Source organism: Nerophis ophidion, linkage group LG11, assembly GCF_033978795.1.
Source record: "Nerophis ophidion isolate RoL-2023_Sa linkage group LG11, RoL_Noph_v1.0, whole genome shotgun sequence".
NCBI lineage: Eukaryota > Metazoa > Chordata > Actinopteri > Syngnathiformes > Syngnathidae > Nerophis > Nerophis ophidion.
The window spans coordinates 31,940,646-31,959,477 of NC_084621.1; the positions used below are offsets into that span (position 1 = coordinate 31,940,646).

The following is an 18,832-nucleotide window of genomic DNA, read 5'->3' on the forward strand; positions in this document are numbered from 1 at the left end:
GTACATATTGCATCATTATGCCTCATTTGTAGCTATATTTGCATCCAGCCTTTCCCTCCACCCACATTTAATGCCAAACAAACACATACCAATCGACGGATTCAAGTTGCACCAGGGGTCAAAAGATGCAATCGTTGGTTGGAAGGCGATCGCAGAATTCGTCCTCGTTGCCGCTGTCTGTCGTGATATGGCTCAATAGCTTCAGTTTCTTCTTCAATTTCGTTTTCGTTATCTACCTCCACACTCCAACCATCCGTTTCAATACATGCGTAATCTGTTGAATCGCTTAAGCCGCTGAAATCCGAGTCTGAATCCGAGCTAATGTCGCTATATCTTTCTGTTCTATCCGCCATGTTTGTTTGTATTGGCATCACGCAGTGACGTCACAGGAAAATGGACGGGTGGATATAGCAATGGTGAAAATCAGGCACTTTGAAGCAGTTTTTCGGGATATTGTGTGATGGGTAAAATTTTGAAAAAAACTTCGAAAAATAAAATAAGCCACTGGGAACTGATTTTTATTGGTTTTAACCCTTCTGAAATTGTGATAATGATACCCTTTAACTACGTTGGCTAACCCAACCCCAGAGAGAGGAGAGCCCTTTACAGTGTCCCCAGGCACTGCTTCCTCATAGGAAGATGTGTAGATGGGATTGTGGAGGTCTTTGAAGTATTATTTCCACCGATTCACAACTTTCCAAATCAAGGTCAGTTGCACAACATGCCACCATGCACAATGTTGACAGCTTTCCCGTTCTGAGACAGCAAATAGCGGTCCAGAATCTCTTCGAAGCCGTCCTGAAGTTGTACTTTGTAGCTTCCCCAAACTGGCCAAGTTTTTTGTTTCGGCAACCATCTCGACTAAATCCCTCGCCGCTGGTGTCCACCAACAGCTTCTGGGATTACCACCATAACAGAAACCAACAACCTTGCAGCCACAGCTCCAATCGCCCGCTTTGACAATAAAGGCACAGAACATGGCCCACTTAATGTCCCCCGCCTCCTTTGAAACATGTTCAAAGCTCTTCTGGAAGGTGGTGATTGAAACACTCTTTGACTGGAGACTCTACGAGACGTTCCCAGCTTGCCAGTTTTGAATGGCATCCTCCCCTACTACCAAAACAAACTTACCACCAAGCGGTAATTAATTGAAGGTTCTGCCCCTCACCTGGGTGTCAAAGACATGAGACCGTAAATCAGACGAAACAACCACAAAGTTGATCACCGAACTGCAACCTAGGGTGTCCTGGTGTCCAGTGCACAAATTAACATATTTATGCTTGAACATGGTGTTTGTTATGGACAATCTGTGACGAGCACAAAAGTCCAAAAACAGCATTTGGGTTTAGAGCCGGAAAACCGTTTCTCGCCTATCCAAGTCTCATTATCAGGTCAACAAGTACTGCCAACCCCTCTCGTCGCTTCTCATTAACTGCAATGCCAGAGTGAAAGAGAGTCTAGCCCAGTGGTTCTTAACCAGGGTTCGATCGAACCAAAGGGGTTCGGTGAGTCGGCCTCAGGGGTTCGGCAGAGGTCAAAACACACCCGACTCATCGTGTAAATACAAACTTCTCCCTATCGGCGTATTACGGATACGGCAACAGATGACTGATTTGCAGGTGTGTAATTTGTTGTGAGTTTATGCACTGTGTTGGTTTTGTTGTTTGAACAAGGTGATGTTCATGCACGGTTCATTTTGTGCACCAGTAAAAAAAAACATGGTAACACTTTAGTATGGGGAACATATTCACCATTAATATAGGTGCTTATAAAAATGCAAATTAGTAACATATTGGTTCTTAACTAGTTAATAAGTTCTTATTAATGTCTTATTTGGCATGGCCTTATTATAACCCTAACCCTCTAACCCTGACCCTAACCCTAAACAAATAACTCTAAATTAAGTCTTTGTTACTTAGAACAGTGGTTGTCAGATGGGGGTATGTGAGATTTTTTTTTTTAAATATTCTAAAAATAGCAACAATTCAAAAATCCTTTGTAAATATATTTATTGAATAATACTTCAACAAAATATGAATTCAAGTTCATAAACTGTGAAAAGAAATGCAACAATGCAATATTCAGTGTTGACAGCTAGATTTTTTGTGGACATGTTCCATAAATATTGATGTTAAAGATTTCTTTTTTTGTGAAGAAATGTTTAGAATTAAGTTCATGAATCCAGATGGATCCCTATTACAATCCCCAAAGAGGGCTCTTTAAGTTGATGATTACTTGTATGTGTAGAAATCTTTATTTATAATTGAATAACTTGTTTATTTTTCAACAAGTTTTTAATTATTTTTATATCTTTTTTTCCAAATATTTCAAGAAAGACCACTACAAATGAGCAATATTTTGCACTGTTATACAATTTAATAAATCAGAAACTGATGACATAGTGCTGTATTTTACTTCATCTGGGTTTTTTTCAACCAAAAATGATTTGCTCTGATTAGGGAGTACTTAAATAATAATATTTTTAAAAATCACTTTTTTCACTGAAAAAAGGTTGAGAACCACTGACTTAGAATATGTTCCCCAAACTAAAGTGTTACCAAAAACATAGAACTTTGTCTTGAATTTGAAAAAAAAACAAAACATTTTATTTTTCACTAAAGAAGGGTTCGGTATGAAACTGGTGGGGTTCGGGTCCTCCAACAAGGTTAAGAACCACTGGTCTAGCCCCTCTCAAGAATACTGGTTACAGAACCTTTGCCGTGCAATGAGGTGAGTCTGACTAAATCCAACACCAGCTTAGGCTATTTACCCCCCAGAGAAGTTACGTTCAATGTCCCAATAGTTGGCTTCTGCAGCCGAGAATCAAAGACTCCGCCCAGCTCACAGTGCACCCGACCTCTGTGACCTCTCCTATGAGTGGTAAAGCAATTGGAGGGGGGGCCCACATTGCCTCTTGGGGGAAGGCCCATCCACCAGGCGCTCACCATTGAGCTCCATCTGTGCCCATGTTTTGTATTATCATTGGAGTCTTTTGAGCTGTGCTATGTCTGGTCCCTCACTTAGGACCTTTCTGTTTTGGTAAATCCTACCAGGACCATTGGAACATGTAATTCTCCTACCGCAATAAGGTGCAATTAAGTTTTTTAAAATCCAAATTTTATTCATCCATCCATCCATCCATCCATCCATTTTCTACCGCTTATTCGCTGGTGCCTATCTCAGCTACAATCGGGTGGAAGGCAGAGTACACCCTGGACAAGTCACTACCTCATCGCAGGGCCAACACAGATAGACGGACAACATTCACACTCACGTTCACACACTAGGGCCAATTTAGTGATGCCAATCAACCTATCCCCAGGTGCATGTCTTTGGAAATCTTAATTTAATTTAATCTTCTTTTTCCCATGTTTGGAGAATTTTAAAATACCACTTCTGTCTCTAGTTCTATTCCTCAGGGAAATATAATTTTCAGTAAAGCATCCCAATCTTCATTAAAATCAATTAATTGAATTTATTTATTTATAAGAATTAATTTATTGATGATTAGAGCTAAAAATTACATTTTGTTTTGTGTTTGCTTGAGCAGAAGTATGACACTCAGGCAGGCGATAAGGGGACCCAGCTATCTGGTGGTCAGAAACAACGAATAGCCATAGCCCGAGCCATCCTCCGTAACCCCAAACTGTTGCTTCTGGATGAAGCCACGTCTGCACTTGACACTGAGAGCGAGAAGGTAGGATTTTCTTCTTTTCTAAAATACTGTAGCTCTAAATGTGTTTCAATTGTGAGACTTTTGGCTTCTCAAGGTGGTGCAGGAGGCGTTGGACAAAGCAAGGCAGGGCAGGACATGTATCGTTGTCGCCCACCGTTTGTCTACCATCCGAAATGCAGACTGTATTGCTGTCATTCAGGGAGGTGTGGTGGTAGAACAAGGGACACATAATGAATTGTTTGCCAAAAAGGGAGTCTATCACATGCTGGTCACAACCCAGATGGGCCATTGAAGAGAATCAGAATGTCATTAACGGTTCCCCGCATTATGTTTTAATTCGAGATTTCTTTGTGTTGTGATTTAGTTCTGTTTCAGCACCCCGTTTTTTTTTCTTTGTTACCATGGGTGCTGATTGTCGTCACCTGCCTCTGACTGCTCCCGGTCTATAATCAAAGAGGTATAAGGTCCTGCCTCACGCCACCTCTTCCTGGCAGTCTTATTTGCGACACTCGGGATTTATTTGCTTCCTGCTCTTTTTGTTAGCTAGTCTTTTTACTAAGCCTTTGCTGTAGCTTCCTGTGCAGTCGGCACATTTTGTATGATTATTAGAATAAATCATGTTTCTTACCTGTATGCTGGAGGTAGAGTACAGGATCAATCACAGACCCTAAATTCTCTGACTAAGCCTAAAAAGATGTGGTTATGGTTATGGTTTCCGTTTATTTCAAACATGCACACAATGTAATAAATCACATATTTCCAGTTTTTCATTACAGCATGTCCGAAATAGGAGTAGATTAGATTAGATAGTACTTTATTTATTCCGTCAGGAGAGTTCCTTCAGGAAAATTAAAATTTTCAGCACAATCCCATTCAAGATCAGACAAACATTAAAGGGAGACAGAACAGGATCGCTGACGGGTCTGCCGTCTTCCAGCGCCCCTTATAAAAAAAGATGAGATACAGGTAAACAAGGGGGGGAGAAAAAAATTGAAGATTAAAATAAAATTAAAAAATCGGTCTTAGCCTGGGCCCTGGAGAGGGGGTGCAGACTGAGGCCAAGGGAAAAAAACAACAACTCATAGCCATAGTACACACCCCTCTTACATGTGTGTAAGAGGGAAACATCAAACATCAAAGAACACATAGGACATTAAAGATATTAAAGCAGCAGATACAACCAGACACTTCTACATACAGCTATGAATAAAAAGTAAAAGAAACATATCCACTGTGGTGGCCTCTGCGGTGTTCCACGCCATTGTCCGCTTGGGTGGAGGGAGGATGGCCAGAGACAGGAGCAGACCCAACAAAGCAACCTGGACAGCCGACTCCACTCCCGGCCAGTGTCCAGTCCGCATGGATGAGCGAGGATACGTCCAAGGTGACTGAGGTGTCCGACACCTGCTCACCCAGTCGAGACACCGCGAAGCCTCTCCGTCCCAGCGCTCAGTGCCAGCTCCGCAGCCCTGTCCCCTCATCAGCATCTCCTCCAGTCCCTCCAAAGCGACTCCGGTGTGGCAGAGACCCAGCAGCTGGTCTCCATGGCCAAAAGGCTCCCGGGAGGCAGATCCAGAAGTCCACAAAAAAAGCACCACAGAGGTCACGAAAGTGTCACACAGTCCCAAAGGGTCCCGGACCAAAAGGCAAAAAAATATAATAACACATGAAAACAAGAGGGAAACACAAAAGAATGATACAAGAGCACAGAGCTCCTGCCTACAGCAGCCACTACAGCAGTGCTATCTTGGAAAAAAAAAAAAAAGGAGGAAGCAGAGCTTATTTATCCGACCCCTTTTTGTGTCGTAACAGCTCTTTAAAGGGGAACTAAACGGAAGTAAAAGTCCACTTGGAGCAGCGTGAATGGGAGCTCCACTATTTCGCCCATAAAATCTACTAACCAAAAAAGATAATTCAAAAAGCTCCAACAATGTAAATGGAGTTTACATTTCCTGATTTGAATTTTTACCAAACATTAGTGATATTAGCTGCGTTTCCATTACCCTTAGAAATGCGCAAAACCGAAATATTGCTATAAAAACTGGTAATATATACAAAAACCTCTCAAATACCGCAAATAAATTTTTGCGCTCTAATGCGGTGGTTTTTTAAACGTTTCGATATTGAAGTTTTTCGCAAAAGCATGATGACATTTTTTTCGCATTTACAGGGCACCTTAACAGCGAACGGACAGGGTGCCCGTACAGGATTTAGAGCAAACGGGTCTTCTTGGTCTTTTTTCCATTCAGTCAGCCGGGTCGGGCATCGCCGCACCGGGCCATCCCCAGGCTCGGCGAAACCCTCATGCCCCGACAAGTAACAGATCACCCGCTGCCTTTGTCTTCTATTGACATCCCGTAGCAGTGGCTGTAATATCTCCCTTAAAGTGGAATCTCCCAGAATGAGATTTTACAAGAATTACGGCTCATGACGAGAAACACCCTTTAATGGAAACAACTGCAAGTCGCAAGTGTACATAATCAAAATTTTTGATATATCGCTTTTATTTTGCGAAAAACTACAATGGAAGCGCAACTATTGTTGTTATAAGCGCTAACGCAGTCAAGCTATTTATAGCGGCGCCGTGATCACTCCCGTGTGTAGGGTTGCCACCTTTCAGAACTGGAAATGAGGAACACTCCTCACAGCGTCACGGCGAAACTGCACGGCCGAAAGAAATTTGAGGGTTTGGCTTCTCAAAACCCTGAAATGCATAGAAACATGAGTATCTTGTATATTAAAAAACAAATTTCTTTGATTTGATTGACATTATTCCACACGTCATCTTAGCCTCTGGGCCCTGTCCCCTGGGGTCACTTGGTGGTCAGTAAGGAAGGGGAAGTCAAGAAAGCATTTAGTCATGAACATTGATAAAGTACTGTAAATTGAACAAAGATTTGCAGTTAAACCCCCCAAAAATAAATGAAACACTTAAACTTGTGTATAAATATTTAGATAAATGATTACGTCCACATATCGTAACAAGCCTGAACTTGAGCACATAGGCCTGGCCTACTGTATTCTATACATATAAAGTGCTGTAAATTAAACAAAGTCTGTCTGGGGACACCTTTACTGAAGAGGACAATCCTTAAATGAGATATAAGTACATTAAGTACTTAAAAGGGACGGCGTGGCGCAGTGGAAGAGTGGCCGTATGCAACCCGAGGGTCCCTGGTTCAATCCCCACCGATTACCAATCTCGTCACGTTCATTGTGTCCTGAGCAAGACACTTCACCCTTGCTCCTGATGGGTGCTGGTTAGCGCCTTGCATGGCAGCTCCCTCCATCAGTGTGTGAATGTGTGTGTGAATGGGTAAATGTGGAAGTAGTGTCAAAGAACTTTTGAGTACCTTGAAGATAGAAAAGCGCTATACAAGTACAACCCATTTGTTATTTATAAAGTGCTGTGAATGTAACGATTGGGGAGACTTTTACTTTAAGAGGAAACAAATGAAATACGTGAGCGTATGAGGCTGAATAGGCAGAACTTGAGCATATACTGTATTATATGCATATGCAGTGCTGTACCAAAGCCTGTCTGGGGACACTTTAAGAGAACTATAGGAAAATGAAACACGTTTTTGTGTGAACCCTAATGAAAAGATGCATAGAAAAAAAGGAGAAAACGTGCAAAACAGTCCTCTTTCCTTCAACCCCGTCATGTCCTAATTGGTGTTAGACCAGGGCTAAAGAGTCAACAGCTTTCAATCTCTTCCTCACTGTGCTGCTACTTCTTCTAAGAGTACTTCTTGTTACTCCTTGCAGCACTGAGTAGCTCTTTGTCTTTCAAAGCAGTGCTGTGAAACCCTGAAAAGGACTGCTCAAAGTTGAGAGTGGTCAGGACCTCACTACTCATGCACTACACTGAGCACCTGGACGCGGTGGAGTATCTGCTGGAGACATTTTTTGAAAATGCGCGGTGCGGTCAGCAGCGTGACTAGGCAACCATCATGACAGACAGCGCAGAGGGGCGGGGCTGCGTGCAGGCAGACAGAGGAGCGGTATCATGTACAGCCACACTCGGGGGTCCGCATAACAACGTTGCTGTCTTCACTGTCATGTCTTATTTTGTTCATTATTGTTGAATTCAGTGTTCACGTGTGTGTGTGTGTGTGTGTGTGTGTGTGTGTGTGTGTGTGTGTGTGTGTGTGTGTGTGTGTGTGTGTGTGACAGACGCATGGGACAAATAGGAAACTACGAAAGAAACCACGTCATTTCAATCCCAATTACGGGCCGATTCTGTTTTTTAAGGGGCGGGTGGCAACCCGACCCGTGTGTCCTTATGGTTACATCATGGGGTTGTCTGCTGCTTCCTCGCTTTCTTGTTCCCTGTAGGTTTATTTGAGATCAAAAATTGGGTATGTCACCTGGACAGAAGAAATCTGAGTAGGCATTCTGACAAGTTGGTACACTGTGACATAGCCCCCAAAATGGCCAGAACTACACGAAGGCAGGCTGTACAGTAAATATTCCGTAAAATTGACCACTAAATGGTAACATCCGAATAAGATTTTCAACTTCCACGTTTATCAATTCATGGCTATGGTATGTAACCATGTTTCTTTGTGAGGATTATGAGACGTGTGTGTAACAATCATTGGTACTTTAACTTAACATTTTTTATCAAGTGGGAATATATGGACATCCATGGGGAACATTATTCCGTCGGAATAAACTCAACATGTCTAAGTCAACTTTAAAGCTTCTGAGGCTAGTTTAACATGCTTGTTAGTTTAGCTAGTTAGCTGCCAACAAGGAGAAGCGGAAGTTATCAAAATATCGCTAAGCAGAAATCAAGTGCTATGAATAACGGTATTGCAGCTGCCATTTTAAAAGTTAAGAACAAACCCCGTTTCCATATGGGTTGGGAAATTGTGTCTGATGTAAATATAAACGGAATACAATGATTTGCAAATCCTTTTCAACCCATATTCAATTGAATGCACTACAAAGACAAGATATTTGATGTTCAAACTCATAAACTTTATTTTTTATTTTGGCAAATAATAATTAACTTAGAATTTCATGGCTGCAACAAATGCCAAAGTAGTTGGGAAAGGGCATGTTCACCACTGTGTTACATCACCTTTTCTTTTAACAACACACAATAAATGCTTGGGAACTGAGGAAACTAATTGTTGAAGCTTTGAAAGTGGAATTCTTGTTTTATGTAGAGCTTCAGTCGTCTAACAGTCTCCACTGTCGTGTTTTACGCTTCATAATGCGCCACACATTTTCGATGGGAGACAGGTCTGGACTGCCGGCGGGCCAGGAAAGTACTCGCACTCTTTTTACAAAGCCACGCTGTTGTAACACTTGTTTTGCTGAAATAAGCAGGGGCGTCCATGATAACGTTGCTTGGATGACAACATATGTTGCTCCAAAACCTGTATGGACCTTTCAGCATTAATGGTGCCTTCACAGATGTGTAAGTTACCCATGCCTTGGGCAGTAATACACCCGCATACCATCACAGATGCTGGCTTTTGAACTTTGCGTCTATAACAATCCGAATGGTTATTTTCCTCTATGTTCTGGAGGACACCACGTCCCCTGTTTCCAAATATAATTTGAAATGTGGATTCGTCAGACCACAGAACACCTTTCCCCTTTGCTGATTAGGTGAGCTCGGGCCCAGCCAAGCCCGCGGCGTTTCAGGATATTGTTGATAAACGGGTTTGGCTTTGCATAGTAGAGTTTTAACTTGCACTTACAGATGTAGCGACCAACTGTAGTTACTGACAATGGTTTTATGAAGTGTTCCTGAGCCCATGTGGTGATATCCTTTACACACTGATGTCGGTTGTTGATGCAGTACCGCCTGAGGGATCAAAAGTCCGTAATATCATCGCTTACGTGCAGTGATTTCTCCAGATTCTCTGAACTTTTTGATGATTTTACGGACCATAGATGGTAAAATCCCTAAATTCCTTGCAATAGCTCGTTGAGAAATGTTGTTCTAAAACTGTTCGACAATTTGCTTACAAAGTGGTGACCCTCGCCCCATCCTTGTTTGTGAATTACTTAGCATTTCATGGAAGCTGCTTTAATATCCAATCATGGCACCCAACTGTTCCCAATTAGCCTGCACACCTGTGGGATGCTCAATATAAGTGTTTGATGAGCATTCCCCAACTTTACCAGTATATATTGCCACCTTTCCCAACTTCTTTGTCACGTGTTGCTGGGATCAAATTTTAAAGTTAATGATTATTTGCAAAAAAAAAATGTTTATCAGTTTGAACATCAAATATGTTGTCTTTGTAGCAAATTCAACTGAATATGGGTTGAAAATGATTTGCAAATCATTGTATTCCATTTAGATTTACATCTAACACAATTTCCCAACTCATATGGAAATGGGGTTTGTATTTGTAGTGCAATAATGTTGACTGTAATGTTTGTGTTACTAAGTAATTGTTTTTTTGCTATCATTTTTCACACCATATTTGTACAGTGCGTATTTGCTAATGTATTTCCATAGTGGTTTTTGTTGTCTCTCCTATTCACCTCTTATCCCCGCCTTCTTATCATTCCTTCCTGCGCCAGTCTGGCTTCACCAAACAGTAATACAAATAAATTTAATAAAGTCAAATACAAATAAGAAAACAAGAGAAGTATCCCACATTCCCAAATTCTGTTAAGTAGATGCTGCTAAAGGTGCATCAAAAACGTATTAAATGGCTGTAAATACGTATTTACATGTTTGTTTAGTGTTTTATTTACAACATAAAAAAATATGTTCTCACATTGTGATTATAGGGTATTGTGTGAATAATTTTGAGGAGAAAAATGAGTTACAGCTCAGTATTGTCTTTTGGAATAAGGCTGTAAAATTAGAAAAATGTGGAAAAACTGAAGCACTGTGAATAATGAACTGTAGTTATACCTCACTGTTAAACAGGCACTCTAGGCCAGGTCGCTTGGCAAAAACTAAACCACACCCCCACCTCAGGCCTACTGGGTGTGAGATCTAGGTCCTAATGTCAGTCACAATCTCTAATATACAATTTGTCGCTCCAGTCGTCTAAAATAATCTCTGGGTATGTCATTTACTTCCAACAATTAAACATGTCTCCTCAAATAAACATTACAGCAGGTACCAAGGGTTGGCACCGACTTTTTTGTTCTATAAAACTTCTTACGGCAACCGATTGTTGATCATAAAATGGAACATTCAGTTGATCTTGTAGTTAGTTGGTAAACAACATTACCAACATAAAACGAGTGCTGATTAAAAACATTAATTCTAAACCAATACTTTATACTGTATGATACAGGTAACTTTTTACAATGATTTGATTAATATACAGAAAAACACAATAATAGTTATGTTATCTTGTATATATTGTAGTACAATAAATTAGTTTGGTATGGTATTATTATTAATTTAAATGTCCTAAAATGCATTTGTGCAAATTAAGTCCTCCTGCACATGATCATAGCATACTCCCATAAAATGCAGGCTATGGTATGTAACTATGTGTAAGTAGCACGTGGGACTGGCCTGTCTATTAAAAGTGAAGGAAAATAAAAAATCCAGTAAGCCCTCAGTGCTAAGATGACTAATTACAAGCTAAAAGTGTCCACAGGATTAGTCCACAAAAGCCATGTATCAAAACAACCTTCAAGTGTTGATTCTTCATGTTTTCATTGATGTGTGATCTAATGGTGCAGGTAAAGGTGATGGCACCCACAATGAAAGGTCCTGTGCCGCTTGGTTCCACTCCTTAAAGCTGAGAGGTGGTTGCGAGGTGAAACATTTCATGCAAGGAGTTTGAGAAGTTGTTGAACAACGCCACAGCGTCTGTCTGACGGCAAGATTTCCAGGCTGTGATGGAGATCACAATCCTGAAGGGGGGTAAAAAAAAAAAGAATAATTGCATTAATTCACATTTTCTTACTATACAGAGTAGAATTTCAAATTAAATGGGCCGTATACTGCTCATTTCAGGGGCTTTTCCCCAGTGGGGCACTAAACCAAGTTTCTTTTAAAGGGGAACTGCAATCTTTTTGGAATTTTCCCTATAAAATCCTTTTGAGCATCAAGAACACAAACATTTCTCACTTTTTTTTATGCATTCTAACTCGCAAAATACAAACCCTGTTTCCATATGAGTTGGGAAATTGTTGTAAATGCTTTAATACCCAATCATGGCACCCAATTGTTTTCAATTAGCCTGCACACCTGTGGGATGTTCCATATAAGTGTTTGATGAGTGTTTGCTCAACTTTATCAGTATTTATTGCCACCTTTCCCAACTTCTTTGTCACGTGTTGCTGGCATCAAATTCTAAAGTTAATGATTATTTGCAAAAAAAAAAACGTTTATCAGTTTGAACATCAAATATGTTTGTTAGGCGCAGAATTAGATGGAACCCAAGGATGCAGAGACGGATTGTTTGTAGTTCTTCCTTTATTCTGGGCGGAAGGAGGATGTAGCCACAAAAAACATAAAGCGATGGTGGAGCACAAAAAAACACCATAAAAACTACTTAGATAAATACAAAAACTAAACCAAAAGCGCTAGTAAAGACTAGGAATAATACTAACAGATAAGATAAAAAACAAACTAGTAAAGTACAAAAATAAATCTCTAGACGAGGCTAGGAAACATACTTCAAGAATGAAGTAAAACAGAAACACAAAATTGTAAACTGAAAGCGCTAGTCGGAGCTAGGTAAACAGGCAAACCTGTAAGATGCACGAGCAAAAACACGAGGGTTTAGCAAGTGAAACGAGAATGACAGTCATGCGTGAGGAACAGCAGTAACCACAAAGTACCGGCGCTTACGGGCCATAAGGACCCAGTTAATAAAGGCACTCTAATCAACCTCAGGTGTGTTGGATTGACCAGCGTCAGCTGCACTCCAGACTGTGGATGAGAGAGAGTCAATCTGATGTGCAAATCGATACACAACCAAGATCATGAAACTTCAGTTTACCACAGTACCCCCCCTCAACTGACGCCTACCTGGCTTGTCTGGGAATCGACTATAAAAATCCTTAATCAAATTTTTATCAATAATAAGCGACTTTGAAACCCATTACCGTTCCTCTGGACTGTAACCCTCCCAGTCTACCAGGTATTGGAACCCTCTACCCCTTCTTCTTACATCCAAGATGGTGTTCACTGTGAAAGCAGGATGACCCTCAATCAGCCTGGTGGAGGTGGCGGAACCTCGGGAGGACTGAGCGGGCTGGATGAGACAGGCTTGATGCGGGAAACGTGAAAAACTGGATGGCACTTGAGAGACTTAGGGAGGCGGAGCTTGACTGCAACACGGTTGATAATCTTGACAATAGGATATGGTATAGCGGCACGTATGCGTGCCGTTATGGACGGTACGTCAGCCTCGGACCGGGTAGCAGGAAAAAGTGGTGGTTGGAAACCGTAGGCTACGTGAAACGGAGACAAGCCTGTGGCGGAACTAATGAGGGAGTTTTGAGAGTATTCGATCCATGGGAGGGTTACAGACCAAGTTGAAGATTGTTGATGACAAGTGCATCGGATGACCGCCTCAAAGTCCTGATTGGTCCGTTCAGTCTGTCCATTGCTTTGTGGATGGTAGCCGGAGGATAGACTAGGAGAGGCCCCCAGCGATTTGCAGAATGCCTTCCAGACGGCCGAGGAAAACTGTGGCCCTCTGTCAGAGACCACATCAGTGGGAATGCCGTGCAGCCGGAAAACGTGGAGTACCAACAGTTGAGCTGCTTCGAGAGCAGAAGGCAGCTTGGGAAGACCCACAAAGTAGGCCATCTTCGAGAACCGGTCCACAATGGTCAGGATGGTGTCGTTTCCTTCAGAGAGAGGCAGTCCAGTAACAATCCACTGCAATGTGTGACCACGGGCGGGAGGGAATGGGTAGTGGGTGTAACAGACCTGCTGGGACCTGGTGAGATGCCTTGTTCCGGGCACAGATCCGGCATGCTGCCACAAAAGCTTTCGTGTCCGCCATAATGGATGGCCACCAAAAACGTTGAGAGAGGACGAAACTGGTGCGACGAGTGCCTGAGTGGCAAGCGATCTTTGACCCATGTGCCCAATCAAGAACGCTGGAGCGGAACCGAAGAACCACAAACAGTCGATTTGGTGGACAACCCTGAGGGGATGCGTCCAACTTCAGGGCCTCCAGGACTTGCTGTTCGATGTCCCACTGAAGTCCCCCAATGATGTGTCTGTGTGGGACGATAGGTTCAAATGATGACTTCTCCAATGAAGATGAGTATATGCGGGACAGGGCGTCAGGTTTCCCATTCTGCGAACCAGGTCGGAAGGTGATGACAAAGTTAAAACGGTTCAGAAATAGTGACCACCTGGCCTGACGTGGGTTTAGTCTCTGTGCTGTCCTTAAGTAGGCCAAGTTCTTGTGATCCATGTAGATGATGAATGGAAGCTCCGCCCCCTCCAGCCAGTTTCTCCACTCCTAAAGAGCCATGATGACCGCCAGAAGATCCCTGTTGCCAATGTCATAGTTTCTCTCTGCAGGGGATAGGCGACGAGAGAAGAAGGCACAGGGGTGCAACTTCTGGTCGATTACAGATTGCTGGGAGAGTACGGCAACTACTCCTGAGTCAGAAGCATCCACCTCGACAAAAAACTGGAGAGAACGGTCAGGGTAACAAAGAACAGGAGCAGACGTAAACAATCTTTTTAACCTCAAAAATACGGAATTAGCTTCGGGTGTCCATTCAAAGGTACTTTAGTAGACGTTAGCCTAGTAAGTGGTTCAGCGACGAGACTGAAATTACGAATAAATCGTCGATAGAAATTAGAAAAGCCTAAAAACCTCTGAAGGTGCTTCCTGGAAACTGGAATGGGCCAGTCTACTACGGCTTCTACCTTAGCGGGATCCGGTCTGAGTCTACCTTCCTCGATAATGAACCCTAAGAAGGGAATGGAGAAAGAGTGAAAACCGCATTCCTCTGCTTTGACGAACAGCTTATTCTCGAGTAAACGTTGCAGAACCAACCGCACATGCTGCACATGTTCGTCAAATGTAGAAGAATAAATTAATATGTCGTCAAGATAAACAAAAAGAAACTGACCTGTCATGTCCCTAAAAATGTCATTAATGAGGCCCTGAAACACACCAGGAGCGTTAGTGAGTCCAAAAGGCATGACTAAATATTCAAAGTGTCCGAGAGGAGTGTTGAACGCGGTCTTCCATTCATCCCCCTCTCGGATGCGAACAAAATGGTAAGCGTTGCGTGGATCGAGCTTAGTAAAAAATCTAGCTGACTGTAAGGGAGTAAAAGCAGAATCAAGAAGTGGAAGAGGGTACTTATTTTTGATAGTTATTTGATTTAGAGCACGGAAATCTATACAAGGCCGTAGGGACTTGTCCTTCTTTTCAACAAAAAAAAATCCAGCGGCTACAGGTGAGGTCGAAGGACGAATGAGACCTGCAGCTACTGACGTGTTAATGTACTCCTCTAAAGCTTTGAGTTCGGTATTAGACACTTGGTAGAAGCGGGTAGATGGTAACGCAGCTCCGGCTAGCAAATCGATACCACAATCGTAAGGTCGGTGGGGGGGAAGTGAAAGTGCTTTGTCCTTGCTAAATACCGCTTTTGAGTCATGGTATTCTTTGGGCACGTTTGTCAGGTCAACGTTTTCGAGAATAGCGGTAGGTGGTGGTGTGTGAGACCCTGTAGCAGAACGGCGGCAATGTGTGTGGCACGTCACACTCCAATTATTAATAGCTGATCGAGACCAGTCTATGTGGGGATCATGCTTTTGTAACCAGGTTATTCCCAAAATGACGGGCTCGGACCGTGAAGGTACAATGTAAAAAAAATGTTGTTCACTATGATTTCCAGACAAGCGCAAGTTGAGTGGAAGAGTCTGGTGGGTAATATTGGCTAATAGACGCCCATCGAGAGAAAACACCTTTTTGGGAACATGCATTTTAACAACAGGAATCATATGGAGTCCAAAAAAATATCATCAGCCCCGTAGTCAATAAGGGCGCAAATGTCTATTTGTTGATTAGACCAAGAGAGGGTACCTTTAAGCTGCATTCTGCCTGCGGCCAGCGAGGGAGAACGGCGTCCCCTGGTGGATGTATCTTCAGGAGAGTGAGTGCGCGCTCGTGGCCGTGCGGTGGGAAGAGGAAGTGCCTTGCAGCGTGCGATGTGGTGACCAGCAGCCCCGCAGTAGAGACAAAGTTGGAGGCGAAGACGGCGCTCCCTCTCGGATGTGGAGAGTCGGCGGCCACCCAGTTGCATTGGCTCATCTCTCGGCCACGAAGGAAAGGTGTCTTCGGAGGTGATTTGCTCTGTTTTGAAGATAGGTCTCGCAGACGCTGATTGGTTGCTAGGAAGAGCTTGTCTTCCTCGTCGGGCTTTGCTCTATTCCAAAAGGCGGCAGTCGATCTGTACCGCCAGCTCAATGAGGTCGTCCAAGTTCGTCGGTAATGACGTTGGAATTAGCATATGACGAATCTCGTCCGCAAGCCACATGTAGAAAGCGTCCAACAGCGCCGAGGGACCCCAATCACAATCGGGAGCCAAGGTACAAAACTCGATTGCGTAATTGGCGACCCGGCGTGAACCCTGTTGCAGCCGGAGGAGGGATCTCGCTGCTTCTCTGCCTGGGAGCCGTTGTTGAAAAATTTGCCTCAAGGATTTGGAGAAGTTCGCGTATGTGGCGATGGAGGCGGACCGACGGTTCCACTCGGCAGTCGCCCAGGTGCCAGCACGGCCAGACAGGTGAGTGAAGACAAATGCTACCTTTGCTCGCTCTGAGGTGAAATTGGAAGCGTTAAGATCAAAATGGAGTTTGCATTGAGTCAGGAATTGTCTCACATCGTCCTTTTCACCCCAAAAAACGCTCAGGACGGGCTAGCCATATGTTGCTGGAGGTAGCAGTAGATGTAGGCAGAGTGGATATCTGGTCAGGTACGGTGGTCGAGGCGGGAACGACGGTGGCTAGCAGCTGGTTGATTCGTTCCAACATGGCGTCTTGTCGCTCCGACAGTCCCTGTAGGCCTCTACCCAGGTGTTCTGATTCCCCTGCTGATTTATACGTTGAGCTTGTCCTTGTAAAGCCCATTTGAGGGAATCGGTCTCTGCGGGTTCCGAAGTCATGGCTGGTACTTTCTGTTAGGCGCAGAATTAGATGGAACCCAAGGATGCAGAGACGGATTGTTTGTAGACAAAAAGTTCTTCCTTTATTCTGGGCGGAAGGAGGATGTAGCCACAAAAAACATAAAGCCATGGTGGAGCACAAAAACACACCATAAAAACTACTTAGATAAATACAAAAACTAAACCAAAAGCGCTAGTAAAGACTAAGAATAATACTGACAGATAAGGTAAAAAACAAACTAGTAAAGTACAAAAATAAATCTCTACACGTGGCTAGGAAACATACTTTAAGAATGAAGTAAAACAGAAACACAAAATTGTAAACTGAAAGCGCTAGTCGGAGCTAGGTAAACAGGCAAACCTGTAAGATGCACGAGCAAAAACACGAGGGTTTAGCAAGTGAAACGAGAATGACAGTCATGCGTGAGGAACAGCAGTAACCACAAAGTACCGGCGCTTACGGGCCGCAAGCACCCAGTTAAATAAAGGCACTCTAATCAACCTCAGGTGTGTTGGATTGACCAGCGTCAGCTGCACTCCAGACTGTGGATGAGAGAGAGAGTCAATCTGATCTGCAAATCGATATACAACCAAGATCAGGAAACTTCAGTTCACCACAATGTTGTCTTTGTAGCATATTCAACTGAATATGGGTTGAAAATGATTTGCCAGTCATTGTATTGTTTATATTTACATCTAACACAATTTCCCAACTCATATGGAAACGAGGTTTGTTCGTTTCATACTTGACGGCTAACAATGCAGCTAATGGGAATTATTTATTGTGCTCATAAAGCCTTTTCCAAAAAGTTGCCAAAAATTCCTCTATTTAGAGTGCATGATGTGACCTGAATTTAACCAAGTATTATGGTTAATAATAATGTTATTATAAACGCTAACGCATAGGAACTACTTTTAGCAGTGGTGTGATCACAGCGAGCTAACTATCTTATGTATAGTCAGTGGTTAGAGCATCAAGGGTTGGAATTGGGGGTTAAATCACCAAAAATGATTCCCGGGCGCGGCCACCGCTGCTGCTCGCTGCTCCCCTCACCTCCCAGGGGGTGATCAAGGGTGATGGGTCAAATGCAGAGAATAATTTCGCCACAACTAGTGTGTGTGTAACAATCATTGGTACTTTAACTTCATATCAGTATATCTTAACATACTGAGCTGCTGTATTGATTCTGAACTGGTGAATGTTTTTTCTAGAAGTTAGTCAACTTTGACACTCAACATATTCACGCTCAAAGACACAACAAGACGCTCAGTTTTTTTTTTTACCTGCATGAGCATTATGATGAAATCTTTATCTAAACAGGAAGATATAAACATCCCATCAGTCAGCTTCCCAGTGAGAGCAGACATTGTACAGTAAGAGATTGTTTTATTACATTGGTAGTTTGCATTTTTTTGTTTAGCATTTAAAAATACTGCTACTTGCCGGATCTGCTTGTCACTCAGTTTCTAAAACTTGTAGCTCATCCTCCTTGTATTCAGACTCAAAAATATAAGGTTCTGGATCATGAGTTGCCTCAAAGTAGTCTTTGTTGTCTCTCATGAACTCATGAGTTATTGTGTTGTTATTCTTTACAGAAAAAGTTAACGTGATGCGTCTGTGAAATTAATATACCGCCGTATGCTTAAAATGAGCAAACTATGTAAATGTTACTATGTTACCTGTCGTTACATTACATACTTACAGCATGTATACAAATCGTTGTTTTTTTTTGTGTGTGTGTGTGTTTTAGAGCACTTTATAGGCTTAATAGAGCTTCATTATTACTTTATTTTAGAGTTAGAAGGCATTAAAAAAGAAAATGTGTGTTCATGTCTCACATGAGGATTGTGGATGATAAGCAACATTTTTTTTTAAATTGCAATCGTCCTGTAAATAAATACTTAAGCTCAAATTGTGTACAGGTCAAATATGCATTATTCTACTATTTTCTTTATTCTTATTATAGTTATATTGCCCACTTACACGCACTCACGCATGCACACACACGCACGCTTGCTTACTTGCTTATTGTTGTCCATCGAGTCCGATGATGACATCCA

General features: G+C 42.5%; 2 protein-coding genes across 10 annotated transcripts in view; one reads left to right on the plus strand and one right to left on the minus strand.

Annotated features, from left to right (window-relative positions):
* Positions 1–5,669, plus strand: part of LOC133561927 (ATP-dependent translocase ABCB1-like) — a 44,452-nt gene extending 38,783 nt beyond the window's left edge. Inside the window, exons 27-28 of the mRNA XM_061915632.1 lie at positions 3,551–3,697; positions 3,771–5,669. Coding sequence (XP_061771616.1) covers positions 3,551–3,697; positions 3,771–3,968 — 345 coding nt within the window. The 3' untranslated portion in view covers positions 3,969–5,669. The remainder of the gene's footprint in view (positions 1–3,550; positions 3,698–3,770) is intronic.
* A 4,577-nt stretch (positions 5,670–10,246) lies between these two features.
* crot (carnitine O-octanoyltransferase) overlaps positions 10,247–18,832 on the minus strand; it is a 52,330-nt gene continuing 43,744 nt past the window's right edge. For 8 of the 9 annotated variants that reach the window (XM_061915620.1, XM_061915623.1, XM_061915629.1 and 5 more), the window contains one exon: positions 10,247–11,530. In XM_061915620.1, coding sequence (XP_061771604.1) covers positions 11,410–11,530 — 121 coding nt within the window. In that variant the 3' untranslated portion in view covers positions 10,247–11,409. Of the gene's footprint in view, positions 11,531–16,828; positions 17,344–18,832 lie in introns of those variants that run through there. The other variant, XM_061915627.1, reaches the window with a different exon arrangement.